The 26,072-nt window shown below is 50.9% G+C and overlaps 1 protein-coding gene across 1 annotated transcript in view; it reads left to right on the top strand.

Annotated features, from left to right (window-relative positions):
* Nucleotides 1-26,072, top strand: part of LOC122386269 (U2 snRNP-associated SURP motif-containing protein-like) — a 47,795-nt gene that overhangs the window by 7,492 nt on the left and 14,231 nt on the right. Inside the window, exons 8-17 of the mRNA XM_043375305.1 lie at nucleotides 787-843; nucleotides 1,572-1,615; nucleotides 2,804-2,908; nucleotides 7,470-7,585; nucleotides 8,285-8,390; nucleotides 9,098-9,260; nucleotides 13,454-13,533; nucleotides 17,034-17,223; nucleotides 24,243-24,417; nucleotides 24,902-25,232. Coding sequence (XP_043231240.1) covers nucleotides 787-843; nucleotides 1,572-1,615; nucleotides 2,804-2,908; nucleotides 7,470-7,585; nucleotides 8,285-8,390; nucleotides 9,098-9,260; nucleotides 13,454-13,533; nucleotides 17,034-17,223; nucleotides 24,243-24,417; nucleotides 24,902-25,232 — 1,367 coding nt within the window. The remainder of the gene's footprint in view (nucleotides 1-786; nucleotides 844-1,571; nucleotides 1,616-2,803; nucleotides 2,909-7,469; nucleotides 7,586-8,284; nucleotides 8,391-9,097; nucleotides 9,261-13,453; nucleotides 13,534-17,033; nucleotides 17,224-24,242; nucleotides 24,418-24,901; nucleotides 25,233-26,072) is intronic.

Genomic DNA, 26,072 nt, shown 5'->3' on the forward strand with positions numbered 1-26,072 from the left:
ATGTCACTTGGACGTAAAAGTTCTGTGGTGTGATGGCCATCATGCGTTCTTGCCAACCACCGCACGTGGCGCGTGGTAAAGTTGGACATTTTTTAAGAACCCCCAAAATTGCAACCTCAATAACGGCACAACGGTTGGGCCGATTGAATTGAAACTCGGTACACAGTTAGGTCTCCATCAGATAATTCATCTGCATGTGTTAAGGTTGGGGTGCTACAGCACGTGCGCACGTGCAGGGGGCGCTCCCAGATCTCGAGAACGGCTGGGCCGATTGCGCTCAAATTTGGTACACGGTTGGGGACCAGTTAGTAGGGTGCCGTGCAAAAGTCAGTTTGGACCCCGCTTGCACGTGCGCACGTGCAGTGTGCCGCTTCCAGATCTCGAGAACGGCTAGGCCGATTGCGCTGAAATTTGGCACATCGCTAAAGACCGGTTAGTAGGGTGCAGTGCACAAGTTAGTTGGAGGTACCCCCTCGCAATTTCGCACGTGCAAGGCCCATCCTCTCGCTCGCTCCGTTGGTCGCCCCAAAAGGCGTTTTACTGGTGCTTACCACCTGTAGACCTGTTCCCATGGTTAATGCCGTGTGTCTCTGACTGTGTGACTGAGCTGCGCGTGGGCTGGGGCGGGAGGGTACGGAGGGCCCGGTGTGTGCCTCCTGTTGACTCTCATTTACACTGTGTGTGACTGAGTTACGGCTGGGTCGGGTAGGTGGGTGGGTCGGAGGCGGGCGGGGCTGGAGTGCCGGCTGTGTGCCGCCCGTTGACCCGCTCCCTGATGTTACATAGTTACCGATGAGTGACCGGCTGCCGGAGGACCCGGTCGCCATGCAGCAGTTCAACAAGGTAACAGAGCCCGGCCGGCCAGCGCCAAACACCCCTGGCTAGTCCGCTCCCTCTCCTCTCCTCTTTAGCTACATCCTCTTTGTCTTACTCTCTCCTAGCTCCTCTCCTGTCTTAGCTTCTCTGCCATCCCGAAAAATACTGAACCCGCTGTTGAAAACAGTAGATGGTACATGCCTCGCTTTCCTGCCAGATTGATTTGAGAAAATTATTTCTATGGTTCCCATGTAGTTTCTTTTTTTTTTGCCTTTTATTCCTTACGTTAGTTCAGCAGCAAGTGTTTCCTGTTTCCTTCATCCCAGCTACTGTCCTCTTTGCCGTGCTTTATCCCAAATCCTGTATTTCTATGAAGAGTTGGCGCTTATATCATCAATGAGGGATGCATCGGTCAAAGGACTTGTCGAAATAATGAGGCGTTGACTAACTACCTATCGTTACTCTCAGTTATCTCTGGACTAAATATTAGACTTATTTCGCCTTGTGGTTCTAAAGTATATTACTTGAGTTTCTGGCCATTGTACTACGCAACATCCTGTTAGAATATCTTGCCTTTTATTTTGTTTTCCTGTGCAAGGCAGCTGTAGTGCTTGACATAGCTGGACTTACATTTTCTATTTTTGTGTTTTATTAAGTCGCCTCGGTTAATTAACCGCAATTACTGACTGATTGTTCCGTCGTGCGCTTCTCGCCAGCGCTGTGTTATAATGTCCCGCGCCGATGTTTTTCTTCAGATGTTGCAAAGAGCAGTTGTCAAAGTTGTCATCCCTACAGAAAGGTAAATGGTCGCTGACGCCTGATTCGGTTGTCCGGAGCCGGTCGGTAAGTGATGTGCCCGCCCGGCACCCACTCCCTCCGCCTCTGATCGCTGCACGGACGGACCGGGACGGGGTTCCATGTCGAGCCGGCCGGACGGTGCGGTACGGTGGGACAGGTGGCGCGGTGGTCCGCCCGGCCCTCAGACAGGGCACGCCACAGACGGGTCAGATCTACCCTCGCGTAAACATGGTTCGCAGACCATCGGCCTGAGCTGAGCTGTTATTATCGCCGATATTCCGGTGCAGCCGCGGGACCCGGCGGCCGGCATGGGACCTCGTCTCCGAGTGCCGCGGTGCACCGTACTCCCTTCCGCTCCCGTCCTGAGCCGGGCGGCACGGACCAGTGCGCCACGACGGCCGCCGCCGCGCCGCCAGCGTCACGTCAGCGCCGCCGCCGCCGGAGGGTGGCCCCAGCCGCTGCCGCCGCCCGGCCACCGCGCCGCTGCCAACCTCCCACCTCAGAGACTGAAAGTCGCAGAGCTAAGGCGGACCGCGGCACAGGTGGTTACTCTGGTGCGCTCGGCACAGCGCTCAATTAATCATGTGTGCCAATTTGCTTCGTTTGAATGTTAATTTTCATTACAACTTGTGTGCCATTTCATCTTATGTTATCGATATGTTTCCAATGTGATTACGTATCGGAAGCTGATACATTTTAGCGTTACTTGGCGCTGTTACTGTTTAGACGAGTTTTTTTTTGTCGTGTTTGAATATGCATTCATCCTCTTTATACCGTGGTATCCTTTCCTTAGCCCGATTACCAGTTTTAGTTGACAGTCCAAGCTTCAAATTAGCGTGCGTTTACCGTTCATAAAAGTTATATTGAAATTTGTGCGTCTTTGCTGGATTTTTGCATGTAAATGTTCATGAGTCTGGTCATGGAACATTCTAGATCCTTATTCGCTTTCGATCTTGCACAGTAACATGTTATTTTCTCATCACCTGACCTGCTTCTGTGGTCACTTCTTCGTCACCTTAGCTATAATTTTAGTGTAATATTTCCCTTGCACCGATCCCATAACAATTACACTCCTGCCAGTAGTATCTCGGGTCCTCTCCCCGCACCGTCCCTGCCGGTCTCGCTCGCGTCCCGTGTCGCCAGTGTGTGCCGGGAGTAGGGACGAGCGTGTCATGTGTGTGTCCGGCAGGCCAAAGCTGATGGCCATCCACCGGATGCTCGAGTTTGTCGTCCGAGAGGGCCCGCTCTTCGAGGCGATGATCATGAACAAGGAGGCGGACAACGAGCTGTATAGGTGAGTCGTGGGCTCCCACGGGGACGGACGCGCGGTGGTAAAGTACCTGACACATAGCTCGTGATAGGCGCACAACGATCTGTATAGGTGGGTCGCCTGTCGCCAGGGGGACGTGCGATGAAATGCGGTATGGCATATGAACAGTGATATCGGGACTGTGTACGGTGCACAGGTGGTGCACAGCCCCGATAGGCCGCACAGACCATGAGTGTTATGGATGGATGTCCTGCGGTGGCCTGCTCACGAACCGTCAAACGGAATGCTGAGTGATTGTGGCCGGCTGACAGCGTGGCCTAACCGAGACCCATTGTCTCGCGTGTTCCGGGGGTCTTTGTTTAGTGTATTGTGCACTTGCCTGACAGCCTCAATGGCGATAATTAATCGGTCTTTGTAAACAACTTAAGTATACGTAGAACTAACGGGTGGTCAGTATGAAACTGGACAAAATTTGATTAAGCATAGCATCTCCAATTATTGACAGATTTTAATTGTTTTTGGCAGGTGAATGCTTCCATTTATGTTATATTAGCAGCTCAGATTTCAACTTTCTGCTATTAACTAGTAGAAAACATTGGGCCGGTAAGTCAGCAAGCGTTCCGGGACCTGTTCGCGCAAGTTTTTGAAAATAACATAAATTGCAAAAATGCTACTATTATGCGTCACATTACGCCATAGGATCTCACCAAATCTTAAGAACATGTGATCATCGATGAGTTCTGAGGAATTGCAGATGTTTTGCATGGTGGGCACAGCGAGATCACCAAGAAAATGCCCATTCAGCTCCGGAAGAAACAAACCGGTGCCGTCACCCGAACATTTGTGGCTCTCCTAGTGTTCTCGGGGAAATTTTTTGGAATTTTCAAAACGTATGACCAATTAATATGTCCACAAGCAGGCATCAGGTACAGAAATAGGATAGAGGTGACGGAGGCCCAATGCAGGGTAGCAAAAACATGGAGGTGCATATGGACGATGAATCTGATTTCACCTGCAGTGGCAGCAAAATGCCTTCCATTGCCGAATTTTACACCTCAGCTGGTGGAGACACTATTCCACATGTGGATCTCATCTTCGCTTTCGACCTGGGAGCAAGTACCCACCCGAGATGCCCGTCTGGCTTGCCATGAGTCCGAGGGGCTCGCGTGTCCAGTTACTTGCCGAGCACAGGTAATGTAACGGGCGAACTGTGCTATGAAAAGTGTTTGAATGGCGTGTTGTTACCACTTATTGAGTCTCAGAACACAGAGCATGATGCTCTGTTAGGTTCCGAACTAACAACAGTCACAGTACGCGCGCTAGAACACGAAACTTCTTGAGGAGGCTGGGGTGCCTGAAATAGCACGTGACATGAACCCGCCACGTACCCCTCAGATTTAGCCCATTGAGGATCTGTGGGGGCTCATCAAACAGAAAGTGTATAAGGGAAGGTGGCAGGTCAGCTGAGACGAACAATTGAAGCGAAGAACCCAGCAGGCCATCCGTCAAATCGACCCGGAGGTGCCGCGAAAGACAATGGCGAGGCTGCCAGCGCGCGTGCGCTTGGCAGCTGACAGAGGTCCAGTGTCGCAGATCCATTAGGGCGATCGTAATCGCAACAAAATAATGGCACGGTAACGCGATTTTCGTTGCTTTGGCTTGAAAACTTTCGACACAGTAACAATTCAAACTTTGTCCAGTTTCATACTGACCACCCGTTATATAGGCCGTTTTGTTTGGTGGACGGGGCCTATAATATTGATGGGCCAGTATAGGTCATTGGCATTGGCTGAATGCAAGAAGCAAGATTGAATGAACTGTGCAGCTTCCACTTGAAGCCCTGGGCACTTCAACTTGAATACTTTGCCTGTGCGAATTCGAGTGCGTTTCAAAACCCGCCCAGCCAGAGCGCATATCTAATGCAGCCACTCTGAGTGTAGCTAAAATTCCATTTGTCATGTTACTTACGGCCACATACGAGTATTACGGTCGCCTAATTGTATACAACACAGCAGTGACAACTGGCACACTGACCATTGTGATCACCGCTATAACATTCGAAATAGGCGTTTTCTGTTAATCATTAGCAATCCATATCCTTACTCATAAATCCAAGGCTTTTATGTATATCTACTTTTTTTTCAAAAATGCCATCGAAGTCGTTGAAGGAACACACCAGTTCAGTGACAAGTGCCACGATATAAGTCTCGGTCTGAGTGTCACATAATCTGGATTACTTCGTTGGACTTAAGATGAGAATGAACCTGATTAAAAGGCACAGAGTTGTATTGATCATTTAGTAACATTTTCAAACGTTTCTTCTCTTAACAGAGACATAAATGATATAAATAACATAACAGAAACATAAATGATATGAAGCTGTCCAGTAGCATGATCATGGCAAGCTTTGATGTTGAAAGTCTATTTACAAACATACCCGTCCAGGAGACCATAGATATAGCTGTCAATTCCTTGATGAGTGGTTGCGATAGCATAGGTGGCATCCCTAAAAAGCTTTTCCGTGCTATGCTTGACCTAGCTGTGTCAAACTCTTACTTTCTGTTCAACAGTAAACTGTACAGACAGACTGATGGTGTGGGTATGGGTCTACCCTTAGGTCCAACGTTTGCTAACATCTTCCTGTGTTTCCATGAGAAAAAATGGTTAAGTACGTGCCCGTCAGAATTTCGTCCATCATACTACAAGAGGTATGTGGATGATTGCTTTTTGATTTTCAATGACATTTCACATGTGGATAAGTTCCTCGATTTTTTGAATGGTCAGCATCCAAAAATGAAGTTTACCAAGGAGGTCGAATCAGACGGCTCACTTCCTTTTTTAGATGTCCGGATAAGACGATCTGGAAACTCGCTAGAAACATCCGTTTATCGCAAGCCATCATACACTGGCCTCGGTCTTAGCTTTTTTAGCTACATCCCTCTCTCTATTAAGAAAGCCATCCTAAGCACTGCCATCTATCGCGCCTATAACATTAGCTCGTCTTTCAAACTTTTTGATATGGAGATCAGCTTCCTCCGTAAGTTCTTTACAGAAAATGGCTACCCAAAGGCTCTTATTGACTCAGCGATTTCCAAGTTTTTGAACAAACGGTTTACGCCCAAGGCCTCGACGTACCACGTAGAAAAACTTGTAAAATATTTTGTTCTTCCCTATTTCGGGAAACAGTCGCTAAAACTAAAAGAAGCAGTAGAATCACTTCTGAAAAAGTACTATCCCTACATGAACCCCAGGCTGGTGCTACGCAACAAACTAAGCATAGGCTCCCTGTTTCGGTTCAAAGACGTTGTCCCTAAGGCTTGCCGCTCTAGTGTCATTTATAAATTCAGTTGCCCCTCGTGTGAGGGGACCTACATAGGATCCACCTATGTAAGATTATGCACTAGAGTATGCCAGCATCAAGGAAAGTCCGACAGAACTGGAACCCATTTAACTTGTCCCGTCGCATCCTCAGTAAGGGACCACTCCTTAGCTTGTGACACTCCTTTCTCATTAGATGACTTTCAAATTATTGACATGGAAAGGTCTAGTTTTCAGTTGAGAATTTTGGAATCTTTATATATTCACAAAACAAAACCGACTCTCAATGATAAGAGTTCCGCTGTTAAACTTAATAGTGTCACCTAGGGGGTCATTATGAAATGATGCGTATGATTTGTTTAGTGTGTTTGTGAATTTTTGAATTAGACTTGCGATACTGTGCCGACTCGCTCACCGCGCTGATTGCTTGTTACTATGTATCGAAATGTAACGAATCACTGAATCACTGATGATGTCTCTGTTAAGAGAAGAAACGTTTGAAAATGTTACTAAATGATCAATACAACTCTGTGCCTTTTAATCAGGTTCATTCTCATCTTAAGTCCAACGAAGTCACGACTCTTCGATCTCATCAATCGCAATCATGGTAAATCTGGATTACGTTTCACGTCATTTGCCCATCCGGCTCCGGGCATGAATTTTCGGAGGCGGACGACTGTCAAGGCTCTTAGATCTTTGGGCTTAGCCAGCTCTTTCAGTTCTTTTCACTGACGTTTTCACTAAGGTTTGCTGAATGTATGTGGGAACGCACAACATCTTTCGTTTGCTTACATTCAGCATTGCCCGATGATATTTATGGGCCTCTTCCTACGGCTTTTTCTGAGAAACTTGACTGCGTTTCCGCTGCAGCCAGCACATTCTAACTAAACATTTTGCTAACCGTGCCTTCCGGTCTCTTAGAATGGAGCAGTGGTCTAGATGACATCTATTATTCGAGTTCTAGACCTTTTACGAGCTATTTTTGCCATCAACGTCTCATTGTGCACTGCACTTTGTGATAATGAGGCTGAAATGATAAAAGCATTTGAATTATTCTGACAGGAGACGTTTTTACGCCGATTTTCTAATTTGGCGCACTGCTGCAATGGCACGGTCACCATGCATTGAATCGCCGAAATTATGAATGCATTTTCATATCGGGGCCCCGCACTGTTGGCTCTTACGTCTGAAACTGGAAGCACTCCGGAGCTGCCCCGTTGTTTCCCCACTGACCGCTGTACGTTTCCTGTGTGCGTGTTTCCGACAGTTTCCTGTTCGACAACCAGTCGGCCGAGCACACCTACTACCGATGGAAGCTGTTCAGCATCCTGCACGGCGACTCGCCGCAGCGCTGGCGTACCGACGAGTTCCGCATGTTCAAAGGTAAGCCGCCGCGCCGGCCGTTCGGCTGCGCTTCTCCGCTACTCAGCCGCCGCCGGAGGGTTGATGAGACTGCGCCGGAGGCCGCTAACGGCTCGGGTGATGGTCGCGGTGGTGAGGCGCCGGCGCGCCGAACGACCCCTGACCGGCACGTGCCGCCTGCAGTTCATCAGCGGTATGACGCGGTTACGGCCGCGGTCGGACCGGACATGGGAAATGGATGGCGCTGTCACATAGGGTGTCGGATGAGTACCTCGGTGAAATACCCGGTGGTGTGACCTGATGTGAACTCGGCGGAAATGTGATGTTTGGGATACTTGGGAAGCGGCTTGTTATGTGAGATATCCTTCAGTCATCAATTCACTGGGCAGCATGTCCATCGCCCTTGTAACTATTCGCTCAACTTGGTATGATCGTTTTAATTCTTAATACCTCGTGAATGAATAATGCAATCACACCTTTCTCCAGTTCAACTCAACAGCGAGAAAGCGTATGTTATCACTACACATCAAAGAATGAACGGTATGCTCTTGGGATCCAGATGAATATCAAGACCAAGCTAAACTGTGCTCCGAGCGAGCTTCAAGCTTACCCCTCCTCTCGCTGGTCGCATGTTACGCCCATGTTACGCCTTTGCGCCGTGCCCGGCTACCTGACCTGACCTGACCCGAGCGCAGCTGACCTCCGTTCGCTCCGTGTCAGGCGGCTCGGTGTGGAAGCCGCCGCCGATGAACCCCTACATGATGGACCGGGACCACCACAAGAAACCGGAGCCCGAGCGACAGCGCAACAAACTCCTATCGCAATCGTGAGTGGCGCCGGGGGCTATAGTGACTATGATATATTCTCCGAGCGGATGGCTTAATTTTTTGTCTCCAAGCCCGTGTCTGAGAGTATAATGTGAACCCTACATTCGAAGTCCGTTTTCTAGGCATTCTATTGTTGTTTTTTTTTTTTTTTTATCCTGAGCTTGAACTGTATCACCATTGAGATAAGCAGGAACTGCAGAATACAGTGCTCAGTTCGCCCTATTTTTGTGAGATGTCTACAATGGAGCCGTCTGCTTTGTTCCAACACTTCCGTTTTGCCCGCGTCCGGGGACCGTAAACACAGCTGGCGGCGGTCGGTCCGGCGCGCACTGTCCGCTCTGCTTATTGTAATGCGCCGTGAGTGCCGCCTTACCGACCGCTGGCTGTTTCCTGAGACGCACCGCCGCCGGGACTGTTTGGGCCGGGTTTCCCATAGTTCAGAGGTGGCTGAGGGAGACTAGAGCGGCCACGGACAAGACGAGTAGTGCATCTCATTACAGTGCGGCCATTTGTCACACGGTCAGACGGTGTTTAACTCCCGACTCGGTGTTATTCACCGGCCCCCCACCTCGCGGCTAACGACGGTCGCGGCGGCGTCAATGAAACGAGCGGCTCTTATCCCAGGGGCAGGTACCGCGTCCCACGGCCTCCCCTAGCAACGGCCGGGGGTGGTACCGTCTGACTGACCGTCGTGCCCCGTCCACAGCCAGCGGGCGCGGTTCGAGTCGCAGCTGCGCCACCTCACCCTGGAGAGGGACGCCATCGCCGAGACAATGGTCTGGTGTCTGGAGCACGCCGACAGCGCCGAGGAAATCTGTGCGTGCGTCACCGAGTCGCTCAGCAACCCGGGCACACAGCTCACTACCAAGGTAAGGGTACTCTGGTCGGGCCGGTCTGTCTGACTGTCTGTCCAACACTTCCGTAGCAGTCTGCCTGCTTGCCTGCCTTTTTGTCTTTCTGTCTGTCTCTCGATCGCTTCTTCTCTTCCCTTCTTATCTTCTTTCTTTTCCTCTCTTCCTCTCTTCTTCTCTTCTTCTCTTCTTCTCTGCTTGTCTTCCTCCTTTCCTTTCTCCTCTCATCCTCCCTCTCCCTCTCCCTCCCTCTCCCTGGGCGCTGACCGATACGTCCATTGTCTGTCGCCGACGCAGGGGCTCACTATCGCTGGGTATCGTCGCCGCTGCCGTGACCGATCGAGACAGAGGGGAGGGAGGAGGAGAGAGGGACTGACCTATCCCACCAGCCGACACTGGAGACAGAGGGAGGGAGGGGAGAGAGGGACTGGCCTGACCCGGTCCCAGTCACTGGAGACAGGATATGGCCGGTGGGAGCGGTGGTCCGACCCGATCTCTGCGACCTACTGACTGGTTAAGTTAGAACGACTAGAATCATCTGAATTTAAGCGTGGTCATAGACCTCTGCATATAGCGGTCTATGGCGTGGTACTTTTATATTGCACTCAGAAAGGTATCAAAGGTCTTGTTGAGTCCCAGAAGTTGTTATTGGTGCGTTGTTTTTCATTTCAACTTAAGTTTTAGCCTATGACACAGTGTATGTGACTTTATTTTTGGATCCTGATTTTGAATCAATATTTAATACCTTGCCTTTTGCGAGACTAATCAACATGCTAAAATTCCTTCGTAAATATAGTACGATAGTGGCACTGGTCTTGATGGAATATTTGTCAACAACCTGCTATACGGCTCCTTTCGGGTAGGGGAGAGTGGGGCAAAGCGGCCACCCGGGGCAAATTGCGGCCACCCATCGTTTTAGCCCTTCATAGCTGGCGTCAGTTCCAATTTATGGTTTCCAATTATCCTTCTCTTCACGGTCGTTCGAATGAGCCAGACCGGGGTTTCAGGCCCATCACCATTGTTCTGTAAAACACGGAAAAGCATTTCTTGCCAGGTTACCAACTATGTTTACAATTTTTAAATGTTATGTTATTCCATAACCGTTTGGAATTTTTATAAGCGTTCTTTTCCATGCATTGCATGGTTATCGTACATGTATTCTACCAATTTTAATGTTTTTTACCCCACTAATAGCTAAGCTGGAATATTGTTGTCTCGGACGGTATGCGCGGGGCAAAGTGGCCGGGGCAAAGTGGCCACTCCCCAATTGGCCATAAGTTGTTTCCATCTGGATAAAAAAACATTATTTATATTCAAATGTGTCGTCTGGCATTCATCTTGGCCACTTTTCAGTTGCATGAGTTACCAAATAATGCAATTAAATGTTTTTTCATGAAAATCCTTTCTTTGTTTACCTACAGGTGGAAGATGATAAAGTAAACATCCATCCTCGCTTAAACCTTGTCACCATCAAATACCCTAGTCGTACATGAGGCAACAATTTTGTTTCTCATATCGGGACTTGAGAAGACGCCAGTGGCCGCTTTGCCCCAGGGTATGGGGCAAAGTGACCAATATGCATAGGTTTAAAGTTTTGTCAATATCTTCCATATGTGAACGCCTTTGGAAATAAAACGCAGTTGAAATAAAAGGCAACTTAATAGGGATCACATTGGTATAGAAAGAATCTTTCCAAGTTTAAAAATCAAGCGTTGGAATCGTGAGAAGCGTTAGGGTGGCCGCTTTGCCCCACTCTCCCCTACTGTATGAGGCCATTATCGGCCTGCTAACGGTCTCAGGCGAGATGATGCGAGTCCCTGATAGCTTCATTTGCAGTGCAGTGGTGCTGATCATGAAGAAGGGTGGACTGGATTCCAATTGCGCCGACAACTACCGACCAGTCTCCTTAGTAGGCAGGTTATCGAAGCCAGCTAGAGGAAATCAGCAGATCACTTAGACCTTTGGGGCTTCACTTTGGCTTTGTAGGTTACATGACAAAAAGTCACAGTTTCGTTTTTGGTGCAGAGTTTATTATGCAAATGTTTGCTGGCATTTGTGTGGACACCCCCCCCCCCCCCTACCAATCAAATACAGAGCACCTGGGAGTCCAACTGAACTCGCAGTTGCAGGCCGCCGACCACGTAACCGAACAAATCCGTAGGGGCAGGGGTGCGTTTTTCGGTCTGTCCCCAGTTGGTATGTTCAGTCCGCATCTACCGGGGGCAGACAAATCCTTTCTCTGACGAGCGATTGTGCCCCCCCCCCCCCTACCGTGTTGTATGGCTGCTCCATTTGCCTTTTGAGTTCCGCGGACAGTACGCGCTTAGAACGGTGGCCGGCAACCGCAGTTAAGGCAGGGTTAAGGCTACCGCATAGTGCCCACCACTCAGCGCTGATGGAAGCGCTTGATATTCCCAATGCCCAGGCATTGCGGCGCCGTTCGCATTGCATGGTGCTCAGGGATGCTTTTGATGGGGATCATCGTGTTCGTGACGTTCTGTGAAGTGCATTAACGAGAAGTTTTAACACGACTTCTACGAGGCATACTGGCTCGATTGTAAATCATGTGCTCGTCTTGTGTGACAGAAGTCGTGTTGAGTGTGAAGAAGTTGTGTGGTAGCCTTGTCAGGATCGCTGGCGGCCACGTAACGCCCGTATGAGTAGTATCTCCCTGTGGCTTAACCGACTCAAGTACGATGGCTGATGGTCCAGAATGATGCCTGTGCGTGTGCTTGGATTCTTGGATTCTCATCAGGTTGTTGACTTTTGATGCTTGCAACGGCTGAAAGGCTGATTTATGTGCCCGCAGTCGCTGTGTAATCGCAGTTAAAGGTTTCCAGTTTATTCCCCTGTGGCCACCTACTCACAGAGGTATATTGTCATGTATGCCTTTGCTTGTGTCCGCTGAGGATGTTGGAATAAAAACAATGATGATGAAAATAGTCAATTTTTAAGGTAGTAACAGCTATGATCACATTTGTCGATCTGCTATCATCCATAATTCAGATGATGCAAAATTTGTTTGTCACTTTAAGCGTCATTTATTGGCATTTCTGGTATTTTTGATATTCCTTGTTGACATTAATCTTGAAGTTAAATGACATTTATTCGCAAGGCGCTCTCCGGAGTTGACGCTGCGAATTACAACAGGCGTCACTCATGTCACATGTGTAGTTGTTTCTGCATTGTTGCCGTGTCTTGGAACCTTATGCTGCATTTTATCATATGTGATGTTTGATATGGAGCTACTTTACTGCTTCTGTGTTAGTCTGAGACACTGCGTATGACCCTGTGACCTTACACAGAGTGACCCTGCCGGCCCCATACTGTCTCCTCCTCACACGGACGCTACTGTGTAATCCATCACGGCCTTTATCGTGGTCTGCGACACCGCCCCATCCACGGGCAGTGGCACTATGTGCCGGTCACACGGATCCATTACGGGGTGTGTGGACCTCCGCGGCAGACCTCTGTATCCCCTGTATCCCTCCGTATCCCTCCGTATCCTCTGTATCCCTCCGTATCCTCTGTATCCCTCTGCCCTGCCCCGGTCGCTGGGCGGTCACCTGGGGTGTGAGCCGTTAGCGCTCGCCGGCTGTCCTATCTGTCTTGGTTTGCCGGCTTAGCGGTCGGTTAGCAGGGCTCACGTGCGCCTCCGCCGGTCACCAGGACGGGCGTGACCGGGCAGACACGTCTTATTGACCCCCTGGCCTACCGGCTCTCTCCTCTCTCCTCTCTCCTCTCTCCTCTCTCCTCTCTCCTCTCTCCTCTCTCCTCTCTCCTCTCTCCTCTCTCCTCTCTCCTCTCTCCTCTCTCTCTCTCTCTCTCTCTCTCTCTCTCTCTCTCTCTCTCTCTCTCTCTCTCTTTTGCCCTCTTTCTTCCTCTCTGCATCTTTGTTTGCATAGGTACCTATACTGCTGGCTGGATTAATATCAGATAAATGAGAAAAATAAACCAGGAGCCTCAAATGAGCCTGGCACCAAAAAAAAAAAAAAAAAATCAACATAAACCAAAAAAAGATGTCTACCTGCCGAAATAATATCACTCCTCATAGGTTCACCCCACCTCTATCCCACTCCTCTCTAATGACTCCGCTGGGCCCAAATTTACAGGTATCTCGGGTGGGCTTTGAAGCGTAGGATACGCCAAGTGACTGTCCTCACCTATCATCGGCCTGCTTCTGACATTACTCTCACCTCTGCTCCCGGCAGATCGCCCGGCTGTACCTGATCTCCGACATTCTGCACAACTGTACCGTCAAGGTGGCCAACGCCTCCAGCTTCCGAAAGTGGTGAGTTGCTCAGCTCACCCTAGGTGAGGTCAGATAGTGGCACCGGGTCAATACTCGAGTGGGTGAGTCTTGTCCGAGGTCGGGCGGTTCCTTGGAACTTGGTAAGGCAGCACCTTGGTGTCTACAGCTTGAATTGAGAATGCTATATGCTTGAAATACGTTGTTTAATTTTGTTCGCTGAAGACAACGTCACGTCCTCAGTAAGGTTTATTGAAGCATTATTTTGTTGTTAATGTTCAATAGCCAACCGATGTGACGAGAATCCATGATAAAGTATTTGTTTGACGCGATGTCGTGACGTCATTCATACTCGTATTTGCATATTTTCGTAGCTCGATGTGACAAATTACGGAGCCTTCCTTTACTACCCCCTCCTGCCGGCCCATTGGTAGTTCATGTGGCAGTCCAGCGTTCCCACCCACTCGTCTGCCGCTCCCCGGAGTGACTTTATACGACCACAAACGGCGGTAGTGGCCGGCTGCGCGGTCGGGCGGTCGGTAGTTTCATTCGTCTGCGCGGCCGCGGAGCGCGGACGTGGTCCGACTTCAGCCACAGACCGGGCACTCTCGCGGGCCAATGTGGCTCGCGCCGCCCCTGCTGACTCGGTAGTGGTCCGGTGTTTGGTACAAGTTGGCCGCCGCCTCCGCAGGGACGTGTGGGACGCTCCGTTTAACTGACCCACGGACAGACTCGTGGACGAGTTACCGACCGACTGAGGGGCTCACGGAGGCTGAAAGTCGGCGGGTCGTCACTGAACGCGGCCATAGAAGGCATGTGAATTGGCCGCAACTCACGAATGCTTGTTATAGAGTGCAGCAACTGGTGGACTTATGAATGTAGATGGAAAGGAATATTGTCAGAACATTGAATTCATTATAGTGTTTGTTAATTCGCACATCACGACTTAGCTCGTTTGGGGACATTCAATTAATTATCAGTCACATTAAATGGATATTAGTAAACAGATTCCACTCTACGCTATAAATATGTCGTCCGATGAATAATTACTTCCCTGAAGATGGGTTGATGGTGAATGGGCTCCTTATTTTCTGCTCGGCGGGAGTTGTTTTCCCGGACGCCCGTCTTGTATGGCTGCTCGGCGTACGATAGAGGCCTCAAATGGCCGCTACACGATCCGTCGGGCTGTGTTTTTGACGCCCCATTCTGGCTGACTGGCGCGCTGTGTGAACGGCTCATCTGAACCAGCGGCCCGCGCTGTTTTGATAGCGGGCCGTTTGCGGCGCGGCCGTCCGCCGTTTGCGGAATATCGGCCGCCCGTCGGTGCGTCGCTGACGGCGCTGTATTTCCGCGGCCGGTATTGGGCGCACCGCTGTCCCACGCGCTCCGGCCGACCCCCGGCGTCCGCCGATCCATCATGGGACGCGCGATGCCGGTGACATCGATCATTGGTGACCCGACCCGCGACCCGTCTGACCCGTATGACGCTCTGTCTCCGCCGCCGCCCACCTCCCCTCCTCTCTCCTCCCCGCTCCTCTTCCTACGATCGGTGTCGAGTTCCGTCAGTGTTACTGTTTATCCAATACGATACCGACCGATCAGATCTACTTGTCGTGCGTTATCCGCATGCGATGCGAAAATCCACCGACAACGGGGCATTATCAACCGCCATTCGAAAACAAACTGATTGAGATACCGAAAAGGAGAGTTTGAGATGTTGATGTTTTCCGTGAGAGGTAATTGACAGTGGTCTTTCATCAAATTAGGGAAATAATGGAACATGGCCAGTCGTAACCAGAAGTACTCATAAGCGTTTCTTTTTTTGCTATGCTTACATCTCGAAAATGCCGGCTTTCCACCATAATATTGTAATATGATCGCATTGGCTGGGCTGCGGAGTATTGAGTAATGTTGTTGTGCTGCACTTGTTATGCACATTTAATCTGCACTTTTAAATCTGCACATTTTTGATGTGCAGAATACGTTCATTCTAGAATAATAGGTTTTCGCGTTTCTCCCGGCTGCCAGCGATATGTTCAAAATTAAAGCCTTGCTCAAAAGAGGTACCTAGTTTTGATCACGTCCAATATGGTTCCGTAGTTTTATGGCACTTCCCCGACTTGACACGTTTGGTGACTGGGGCCGTGCAGTGTCGGGGGTGGTCCGTTTTACACCATGGCTATTCGGCGCTACTCAGTACTCAGTACCCACCATCTACTTCTCTGGAGAAGTCCGCGCTGGGAATGACGCTCTAACGGAGCCGCTCGGGCCGATTGCTCCGGCTCCGCTCTCGGCTCCCTCCCGCCGCCGTGGTGATTGCCCGTGGGCGAATTTCCGGGCCGGTGCGTGAAGGGGCTTCTGATGACGCGGCTGCCGAGCGGTCGCACGTGATGAGTTGGAAGGAGCGCCGCCGCTGTCTGAAGCCGGCCGTTTGGAGGCCGCTCGGGCGGGGTCACCTCATTCGGCCGTCGGGGACGGGAGTCGAGTCCGGCTGGCGGCGGAATGGAGTGTGTATGTGGGAGGGACAGATGTGGGAACTGGGTGTGTGGGAGAGGACGGATGCAACCGGAAGGAGACGGATGAGATGAGAGGACGACTGGGCCATTCACGTAACCTAGCGACGAGTACGAGTACTAACCGAGGGTCGTTTGTGCTATCGCGATGGCCAGCTATGTCGAGGTTGTTTGGCGTGCTACAGTGACCGTTGGAAGGGCGGAACGGCCATCACCCGGGACCGGCTCATACCAGTGAGGCGTTCCAACATACCAGCAGCACTCCAGCTTTGCTGCATGGCATATGTTTCATTGTTTTGCGGACTTGTCTGTGCTGAACTGCACATAGACACCACGCTGTTTTTCTTTTCTGTGCTTTAATGGGGGACTAAGTGACCCAGGTCTTTGGCACGCCCTAAAACCCTTGTCCGCAATGCAAGTCGACAATTTGTCATGAATCGGTGTCGTTTGCAATTGGCCCGTGGTCCTTCAAGCCACCCACTGTCATTGTGTTTTCATTGATCGATACTGTGTACCCGCCACCCGATGCGGTGCTTCCAATTAGAACAGTGCAACTCGATAGATTGGAGCAAAATGGCAATCATTCTAATGGCGACCTCGGGAACCAAACGCGCTCAAGGATCGCCCTTGTAATTGCATTACGCTGCTTTATATACAAAATCACTGATAATCGTTGGATAATTTCGCACTCAAGTGGCACAGAACATCGTTAGCCCACTGCGCATGACTGGCATTACGTAAGCAGTAAGGCCCCAAGCTTACAGAGCCTTCGTTTCGGTTTTATTAGGCCTAAGTGTTACCCCATCCCGCCTGTGTGACCGTTTTACCCACTTCGGGCACATCGGGTTCTGGCCAGGCGCTGCCGTGAAATTTGGGGACCATTAAAACATTCCATGAGTTCAGCACGAGGCGTGTATTTTCCATGCCTGTGTCTTATGCGGGGTAATGGAGACCTGTGAATGTAATTGGCCATAATGCGGAGCGCCACAGTGTCTGGGTGAAGGTATGACAGGCGCGCTCGCTGTCCAGTTTCCAGGATAAGCTGCCGGAGATCTTTGACGGCATCCAGGAGACGTACGGCGCCATATCGTCCCGGCTGCGGGCCGAGGCGTTCAAGCAGCGCGTGATGCGTGTGTTTCGCGCCTGGGAGGACTGGGCCGTCTACCCGCAGGACTTCCTCATCAACCTGCAGAACACCTTCCTCGGCTTCAACAAGCAGGTCAGCAGCGCCACGGACCGGCGAGGGGGCTCCGATGTGTGTCAAGGGTAGCAGGTCAGCGGCGGGACGGGCCGGCGAGGGGGCTCCGGTCACGGCCGGGGGTAGCAGGTCAGCGGCGGGACGTGCCGGCGAGGGGGCTCCGGTCTGGACCGGGGGTAGCAGGTCAGCGGCGGGACGTGCCGGCGAGAGTGGCTCCGGTGTGTGTCAGGGGTGTGTCACCCGCTAACAACAATGCGACGAGGCTCAAACTGAGAACTCAAATTAGAGATGGTATAGTTGTTATGATATGAAATCGTTTTGGTACTCCAACTGTGTTCGAGACTAAAGGAACTAAAGTTAAATACGGCTTGTCACCAACCGATTGATCTTATCTTATCTTACTGGAAGAAACAGTGAAAAGTACGAACTCACTAAAGAACAGGTTGCTGTGCTTGATATGGTCTTACACTGACGACTCTCAGTGTATGCATCTGTCCAGCCTTCGCACGGTTCACCATGCCCACACATTCCTCGTTTTACACACCGTTACACAATACCTACACATTGCAAGTCCCTTGTTCGACATCTCACCATTAATGATGTCTCCTGGTTTACCAAATGATGTCTCACTGTCTCCTGGTTTACCAAAGCTCATTTGTTGATCCCTTCATCTCATGTGTTTCTTACGTGTAGTGTTTTCAGTTCCGTGTTTGCAATAGATCCAAATGTGAGCTTGGCGTGGATAAGCATCTGTTGAGTCTCTTAAAACACGTATCTAATGAGGTCGAAGTGACAAGATCAGCGACTCGCAGACGTCGGCCGCCCCGCGGCCCGAATCCCTTGGTGTCCGAATTCCATTTACACGGGTAATTGCCGCGTGTTTGATGTCAGCACGCGTTGGCACGAACATTCGCAGAAATACTGGCTGCTGATTACGACTAGCGTCCTTTAGCCCGAAAGCGATTTCTCAGGGGACGAGATTGCCGGGTATCTCTCCAAAAGATAGATGCAGTATGCCCTCGGCCATCAGGAGTGTTTCCATTCTATTAATTATGGTGGGCGGACGTCCATTTCATTATGTGTTGCTGATTTGTGATCAATAACGCAATATAATTGTTTAAAATGTTATAAAAATATAATTATTTTTATAAAGAATACAATTAATATTTGTCATCAATAACGCATTATAATTACTTATATTTTAGCTGATATCTGTTTTCGTACGATTATCCATTTACGTTTTATAAAAACATCGGGTTTACGCCCAGCATTTTTGGCAAAAATTATGATTCTTTGCATAGGATCGATGACGATGACGATTTTACGTCGAAGCCATTCGCCTGTTTACTTAGCGCTGCCTGGGCTCGATGAGCATGTACCGACTTGTACCGTGCTCAAGACCACATAGCGATATGGTAGACTGAAGACAGTGTGCTGAAGTCCTTCGGTTCTGTAAATGTAGACGCCCCCGGTCGGCAGTCCATGAACAGGACTGGGGTCACTGGACGGTGACAGGGGCGGCGAACCGTCCGCTGACTACGGACGTCAGCCAGTCGCCGGGCGATAGACCATCGTCCCAGCCAGACACATTGGGCAGCCGACCGTAGTTATTAGATCTGTCGAGAAGGTCACCAGCCATTAGGGGGCCGTGTCGGCGCGTCCCTCCCCCGCCATTTGCGTCACTGGCGGGCGGCCACGGAGCGGCTGCATCGCCCCCCTGATTGTCCGTATTGGCTATTGGACGAGGCCGCCCTCCGAGGGTCGGCAGACCCCGTCACGTGCCGGCGACTGGCCTGTGTTCCGGCCCGCGAGATCCAGACAGTTCAGGCCAGATGGGGAAGGCAGATTAGAGACAGGCTTTATTTTACATGGGTGTGGTGCTACTATGTGACTTCCTTACCCCTTTCACTCCTCCTTTCCTCTCCCTCAAATCTCTCCTGCCTACTCTCCGTCTCGCTCTCTGCCTTCTTCTTTATCATTCTCCATCTCTCCCTCTCACTCTCACCGTCTCATTTCTACCTCTCCCGTTCCCTCCCCTCCGACACTGACTAGCTGTCTGTCTGTGCTCTGCTCACCACTCCCTCTGCTGGGCGTGACTCGGTCTGCCGTGATCCCCGTTGGGGTCAGTGCGGCCGCTCGTCCGCCGACCGCCGCTGGCCGTATCACCCACCCCTCCGCCGGCGCCGACCGCCGCTGGCCCTATCCCCCACCCCTCTTCGCCGACCGCCGCTGGCCCTACCCCTCACCCCTCTCCGCCGACCGCCGCTGGCCCTATCATCCACCCCTCTTCGCCGACCGCCGCTGGCCCTACCCCTCACCCCTCTTCGCCGACCGCCGCTGGCCCTACCCCTCACCCCTCTCCGCCGACCGCCGCTGGCCCTATCATCCACCCCTCTCCGCCGACCGCCGCTGGCCCTATCCCCCACCCGGCTCGTCCGGCGTCGTGTTGTCTCGCGCCGCCGCCGCCGCCGCGCCGTCCCGGGACGCCGGCACATGATTAAAGGCGGCAGTGTTTGTCCAGGAATGCGGCTCCATTAGTTTGTGAGTGGGCCGTCCTAATATAGGCCGATGCTGAGGCCGTCTGATGGCGTCCGCGCCGCCCGCCCCAGCCGGATATGGGGCAGACTCGCACGGACCGTGACGGGCCCGACCAGGCGGCCGGCCGGCGCCCACTGGCACACCCGGCTGCACGTGCGTGATAAACGCCAACGGCGGACGGCGGCACCCGTGGGAGGCAGCCCGGCACACCGTCATCGAGAGAAATCACCCGGGGACTGAACTTAACGTCCGATAAAACTGCCCGCGTGCTTTTCTGAACAATTTAGTGAAGGGATGACTTTCTATTTTGAGGTACAGCCACTCTTCGATTGGCTATATATAGTCCGGCTGCAATAACGAATGATCTCACCGTGACACAAAATCCACAGCACATTTCACAGTGATGGTCGCTGAAAACGTCACGCGTGATATAAGATGACTGTTATATAGCACGCCCAAGACCATTTATAGGAGCATGCCTCTCCTTCTCCCTCCGAGTGTAAGGTGCACTCTACGACTGTGCAATGTGCATTACCTTACCTACCTGTTTTCTGGGAAACGTAACTGAATGGGACTTTGTTTGCACGCGTGTGTGAAGTCCACTCCAAACAGAACAATTAATTGTTTATTCAAATGGGTGGTTAGATATTTTCAAAGTCATTTGATCATAAACAAGGCATCAGTAATGCACGTCTTTTTGTTGTTGTTTTATTGCATGTTACACAATGCTAATTGCGCCCTATCATTTAATGATGTTGAAACGTTGGAGTTTTTAATGGCCCCCAACGCTTTGTGATTTGATAAGTCCGCTCTGCTACGAGCTCTGGTTCTCGAAAACTACCCAGACAATCTATTAAGTTACGACTTTGTCCACCGGCGTGCCAGCGGGGCGTTATTGGAAGTTTGACATTAGACAACTATCAACAATTCAGAGGACTGGGTACCTGACTGATTTGAACTCACGGAAAGCATATTTGACATCAACATACGTGCCTCCATTACAGGGTGTCCCGGAAGTCGTGGCGCTTTAACATTTTTCAAACAAATGCGTTTAGCCCATGCTTATCTATCTAACAGCAGGTTAACAACTTCATATAATTGCGGCGACACGTTAATTGTCTTATTATGAGTATTGCATCAGTGTTGGAAGTGTTGCATGTCCGATCACGGAGTACATATATCAGTTGATCAGTATGATTACCACGTCTTGGAGGCAATAGACGGCTAGAATGGCATCGCTCTTCACTAGCCGGGGTGCCGCCTTTCCGAGGGCTTTCATTTGGGGATCACCAGTCACTCGATGCTTGCGTCCTCGGCGGCGGATATGATTGGCCCGCGTCCCGTGTCTGTACGCTGTGCTGTTTGCCCACTCCCGTTACGTCAGGCTAACATATTGGCTCTGCCCTTTGTCTGATTGGATCCCAGTGGCACCTGTCTGTAAGGGACCAATTTCGGCATCACCGAGAGGACATAAAGCTGGAGCATAATAACTGGTGCCCCCCACTGGTCTGGAGACGTCAGTAAGACAGCTACAGTATGCTGGAACTAAATAATTCATCAAAATAAGCTGGTGACATTTTATCTAGAATTAATTGTATGTACAGGGTGTCTCAAAAGTTCGTTGACACATTTCCCATGCCCATAAAGCATATAAGAACCGGCCAAAAATCTAAGGTTTTGGTGTCTGTGTGCACACTAGACAAACATGCATGCTTTGACAACTGATTCGGGAGGTTGGAAATCAAACCCTTTGCTGTATCTCCAAAAATATTTGCCCATGCCGATTTTCGTCGCTCCGTCAGCTGCCGGAGGCTGATAAAAGGTTACCAGCTTTCAAGCTCTTGTAAGGGAATCCCCTGCAGTTTCTGCGTCGGATTTAGGTTTGACGAGCTCCCCGGCAACATCCGCTTCTCCCTGAAAGCCGACAGCTTGCATCGACACCATCCGTGAGTATTTTGTAGGTCTTCTCTGGCGCTAACTCCTTCATGAATGACTGGCGCCGACCTCCCAAGCACCATTTTCCTTTTCAAAACAACCCAATTCCTGAACAAATGGGAAGTGCCAGGGGAAAATTTTTCGCAGCATATCGTAGAAGAATGTGTCGGCCATCTGTTTCTTAGACACATTGTGCAAATTTTGCAAATCCCAAACGCTCGTCATTCCCCATGCCAAGACCTTCGCTGGGTTGCGGAGTGTTTTCCTCAGGAGAGATTCTGCTTTGTAAACGGCCAAAACCTGTCCATCGTGTGGTTTTGTCGGGATTTTGTGTCTAAAAGAAGGCTATTCGCTCCAGATCTGCCTCTTGAAACTTCGTAAGATAAAACTTTACATTAATTGACACTTTTGGAGGGTCACTTGTCCTTGGTATTGATGATTTTCGTGTTATTTTCCCCAAAAATTTAGCGTTATAGATATTATAAACAATTTCAAATGATACTTTGTCTTTATTTTACGATGACCTGCAATTTTTGAAACTGGGTAACCTCTGTCTGTGAGCTTCTTGTCAGTTTTCAATAGTTATGCCTTCATTTTCAGCTGCTTTCCGGAGCACGAGTCTGCTGCCGTACGAGGGTCGTTCAAAGTGCTGTTAGTCTCGCATGGTTTTGTCCTTCAAAAATTTTAGCCACCGTTTTCATTAGATGATCATTATGTTGTACTCATCCTCGCCGACACTTTGCCATGTGTCATTTCCGCCTTAACCATGCCCATTACTCCTGAAACAGAGAGTTTCTCAGCCGACCGGATTTTGCGACCTCCATTTTCATGCTTGATTCATGGTCAGAGATGAACCCTTTTTGTGAGCTCATGAAGGGTCGAATGCGTTTGAAAACAATGAGACTGCTTGAGGAAGGTTGGTACCAATGCCCATGCAAAATTTCGACTGTTAATTTTTTGTTGATTCAGAATTATTGACAAAAAAGCATGGCTGGTACCTGTCAACGAACTTTTGAGACACCCTGTACATGCACATTGCACAAAGCAGCGTACTTCGCTACTTCTTATCTGTTGTCGACTAGACTTGTTGAATGGAAAGTTTAGTGACAGCTGTGTAACGCCTCATCCTCACAATCATCGTTTACTACTTTAAACCTATTTACAATGGAATGGTTCTTTTGGTTTCAGTACATTAGCTCTTACTCTTAACTAAATTCTTTGCCGTTTTTTTTTTGCACCGTATTTAATTCTTAAGTTCGCTTAGTAACAGATACAGTTGTCTTTCGCTGTCTCCTATTTGAAGGGGAGTTTTCATTTTTCACTAATGTGAGACGCTTTTAGCTGCTGTAGCTCCATTCGTCTCGGTGTGGACCTATCATTTCCCGCCGGCCCGCTCGTCTCAGAGCTATTAATTGTATCAACATCGGCCCCATATTTGAACACTGGATCCCAGCTGATTGCAATTCGGTGAACTCACCGGCAGTAACTAGGGTCTGGTTACATAGCGATGGAACGTCTAACAGTTTTTCTTCGATTCAATCACTTTTTCTTCGATTCAATCACTTTTTCTTCGATTCAATCACTTTTATTTCACTGCCAGTGGGGTGTTGAAGCTGTTTGACGTAATGAAGCCCTGGTGACACAAGATGCGTTTCATTTTTTTTTTTATGTACGGCGCAGGCTGGGCCTGGCACGCAATGCAGGTGAAAAACGAACCGCAGTCAATGCAAGATGGAAGTTCGGAGCTCAACCAGTTTTATGCTTAGCAACCCCGCAACCCCCACCCGTGATCGTTTTATTTGTTACGGATTTGCTATAGTTTTGTCATGTGCTAAAGCTTGTAATGTACTTTACAATGCAAAGCACGTGACACAAGTAGAAGAACAAGAAATAACTGAACAATTAGATAAAAAAAAAATAAATGCGATGCGTCCCCTGCTGACCTCTACGTGCCTGGGCTAATCTGCGAGTTGAGACCCCACTGACCTGCACCCCTGCTGAGCTCCCTGTGACCCTGCTGACCTCCCTGTGACCCTTCTGACCTCCCTGTGACCCCTGCTTACCTCCCGGTGACCCTGCGGACCTCCCTGTGACCCTGCTGACCTCCCTGTGACCCTGCTGACCTCCCTGTGACCCTGCTGACCTCCCTGTCCCCCTGCTGACCTCCCTGTGACCCTGCTGACCTCCCGGTGACCCTGCTGACTCTCCTCTGACCCCTACTGACCTCACGGTAACCCCTGTTGACCTCCCGGTGACCCGGCTGACCTCCCGGTGACTCGACTGACCTCCCTTTGACCCTACTGACCTCCCTGCGACCCCTGCTGACCTCCCGGTGGCCCTGCTGACCTCCCTGTGACCCTGCTGACCTCCCTGTGACCCTGCTGACCTCCCTGTGACCCCTGCTGAGCTTCCTGTGACCCTGCTGACCTCCATGTCCCCCTGCTGACCTCCCTGTCCCCCTGCTGACCTCCCTGTCCCCCTGCTGACCTCCCTGTGACCCTGCTGACCTCCCGGTGACCTCTGCTGACCTCCTGGTGACCCTGCTGACCGGCGCCCCTCCCCGTCAGACGGAGGGCGGCGCGGCCGGCGACGGCGACACGTCGGACGTGGACGGCGCGCCGCTCAGCGACTCTGACGATGTGGACGGCGTGCCGCTCGACGGCGCCGCGCTCCTCAAAAAGGCGCGACAGCAGGCCAACGACGACGACGACGACGACGATGACGACGTCGACGGCGTGCCGCGTGAGTGGGCGGCCGGGGGCGGCGTTGGCTCCTTCAGGGACGGGCGGGGGCGGAGATTGAACTGTCGGAGTCACTCGGACGGACGGGATGATGGTCCTAGTACCGAATATTCTGGGAGATGACAGTCGTTCACCAGACACTCACTTCTGAGTGTCTGGTAGGGCTTTATGTTTTTTTTTTTTTTGCGTCCGGCGATATTGTGTAGGATAAAGTTGTTTTCGATGTTATAGGGTGCTTTAAACGTTTCATTTAAAAAAAAAACTGTCGTTAAAAGCAAAACAAGAAATATTTTGCATTGTGTGACTTATACAGGTGTTTGTATTGCTTGATCAGCTTCCTTTTTCCTCCACTATTGCCTTTATTAATGTCTCTGGCAGTGCGCTCGGTCGCACCCGCCTGTGTTGTGTTATCATGCTGATTAACCTTTGCTGATTGACCACTGCTGGCCGTCGCTGACCGCTCCCCCCGCCGCTGCGCCCGCCAGTGGACGAGGCCGGCGGCCCCTCGGTGGACCGCGGCACGGCCGGCGCGCTGGCTCGCGCCGCCGAGTCGGCCGGACGCGCCGGCGGCTTCGTGCCCTCGCGCTGGGAGACGGTCGACCCGACGGACGTGGCCGCCGGCGCGGTCACCACGTCCAGGTGGGAGGCCGTGTCGGCGGCGGCCGGCGCCGCGGCCCGCCAGCAGGACTCGGACGATGACGTGGATGGCGTGCCGCTGGAGGAGGTGGCCGGCCCGCCGGCGCACCAGCCGCAGCCGCCGCCGCCCGACGACGACTCGCGCAGTCAGACCAACACGGCGCCGGGCTCGCCCGACATGTGAGTCTGAGTTCAGACAGGGGACACAGGGGAGGAGATACAACGCCGGTATCGTCCGATGAATGGTCGCACAGGGTATCTGAGAGAAATACTGCACAGGGGTCGCTCGGATGAATAGTCACACATGTGAGGCAGGTAGATAGGTCGCCGAGTGTGCCAACAGTAGCGCATTTTTATACATGAATGCTACGTAGGGTCACCATATCACCAATAAAGCATTAATTATAACGAGTTATTCGTACCCGCCCCTCAACATACGACGCTATCACTTTGGCGTGTGCTGATTTGAGTCTTGCGTTATCTCTTCTGATCGCTTAATTCATCGGCGATGCCCACTGTTCCTTTACGATGCCTGATGGTTTACGCTGCATGATGGTATAACGTATGGTGATTGGTGAATCGCCTACAAAGGTTCAACAGACGTGTCTGATATATTTTCACGGACCGGCCGATCGGCAGTTGCCAACTGAAGCAGTGACGGTTAGTCTAGCTCGGCTCCTCAGCTGCAACTGCGCCTTCTGAGAATCCCACTTTCACCTGGCCGTGCATTTCTCATCATCCTTAAGACAGTTCCGTTTGAAGATTGAACCTGAAATCGACATTAAATCTGAAATACTGATGGGGAACGTTCGCTGTTATTTTATATCGCCGTATGTGGGGCGTTTGTCACTGTCGGGTGTTAGCGCTCGACCCGATGGCCTGTGAGCTGGTCTGTTTGAAAATTCCCGTCTACGACCGGCAGGCTACTTCGCCCGCCACGTATCGGCATGGTACCATGGCTCGTATGGTACACACCCGGCTACTCGTTGGCTGCCATGTTATGTGCCCTAAACTATATTG

This window comes from Amphibalanus amphitrite, unplaced genomic scaffold (assembly GCF_019059575.1).
Source record: "Amphibalanus amphitrite isolate SeventyFive unplaced genomic scaffold, NRLGWU_Aamphi_draft 000245F_arrow, whole genome shotgun sequence".
NCBI classification, from domain to species: domain Eukaryota; kingdom Metazoa; phylum Arthropoda; class Thecostraca; order Balanomorpha; family Balanidae; genus Amphibalanus; species Amphibalanus amphitrite.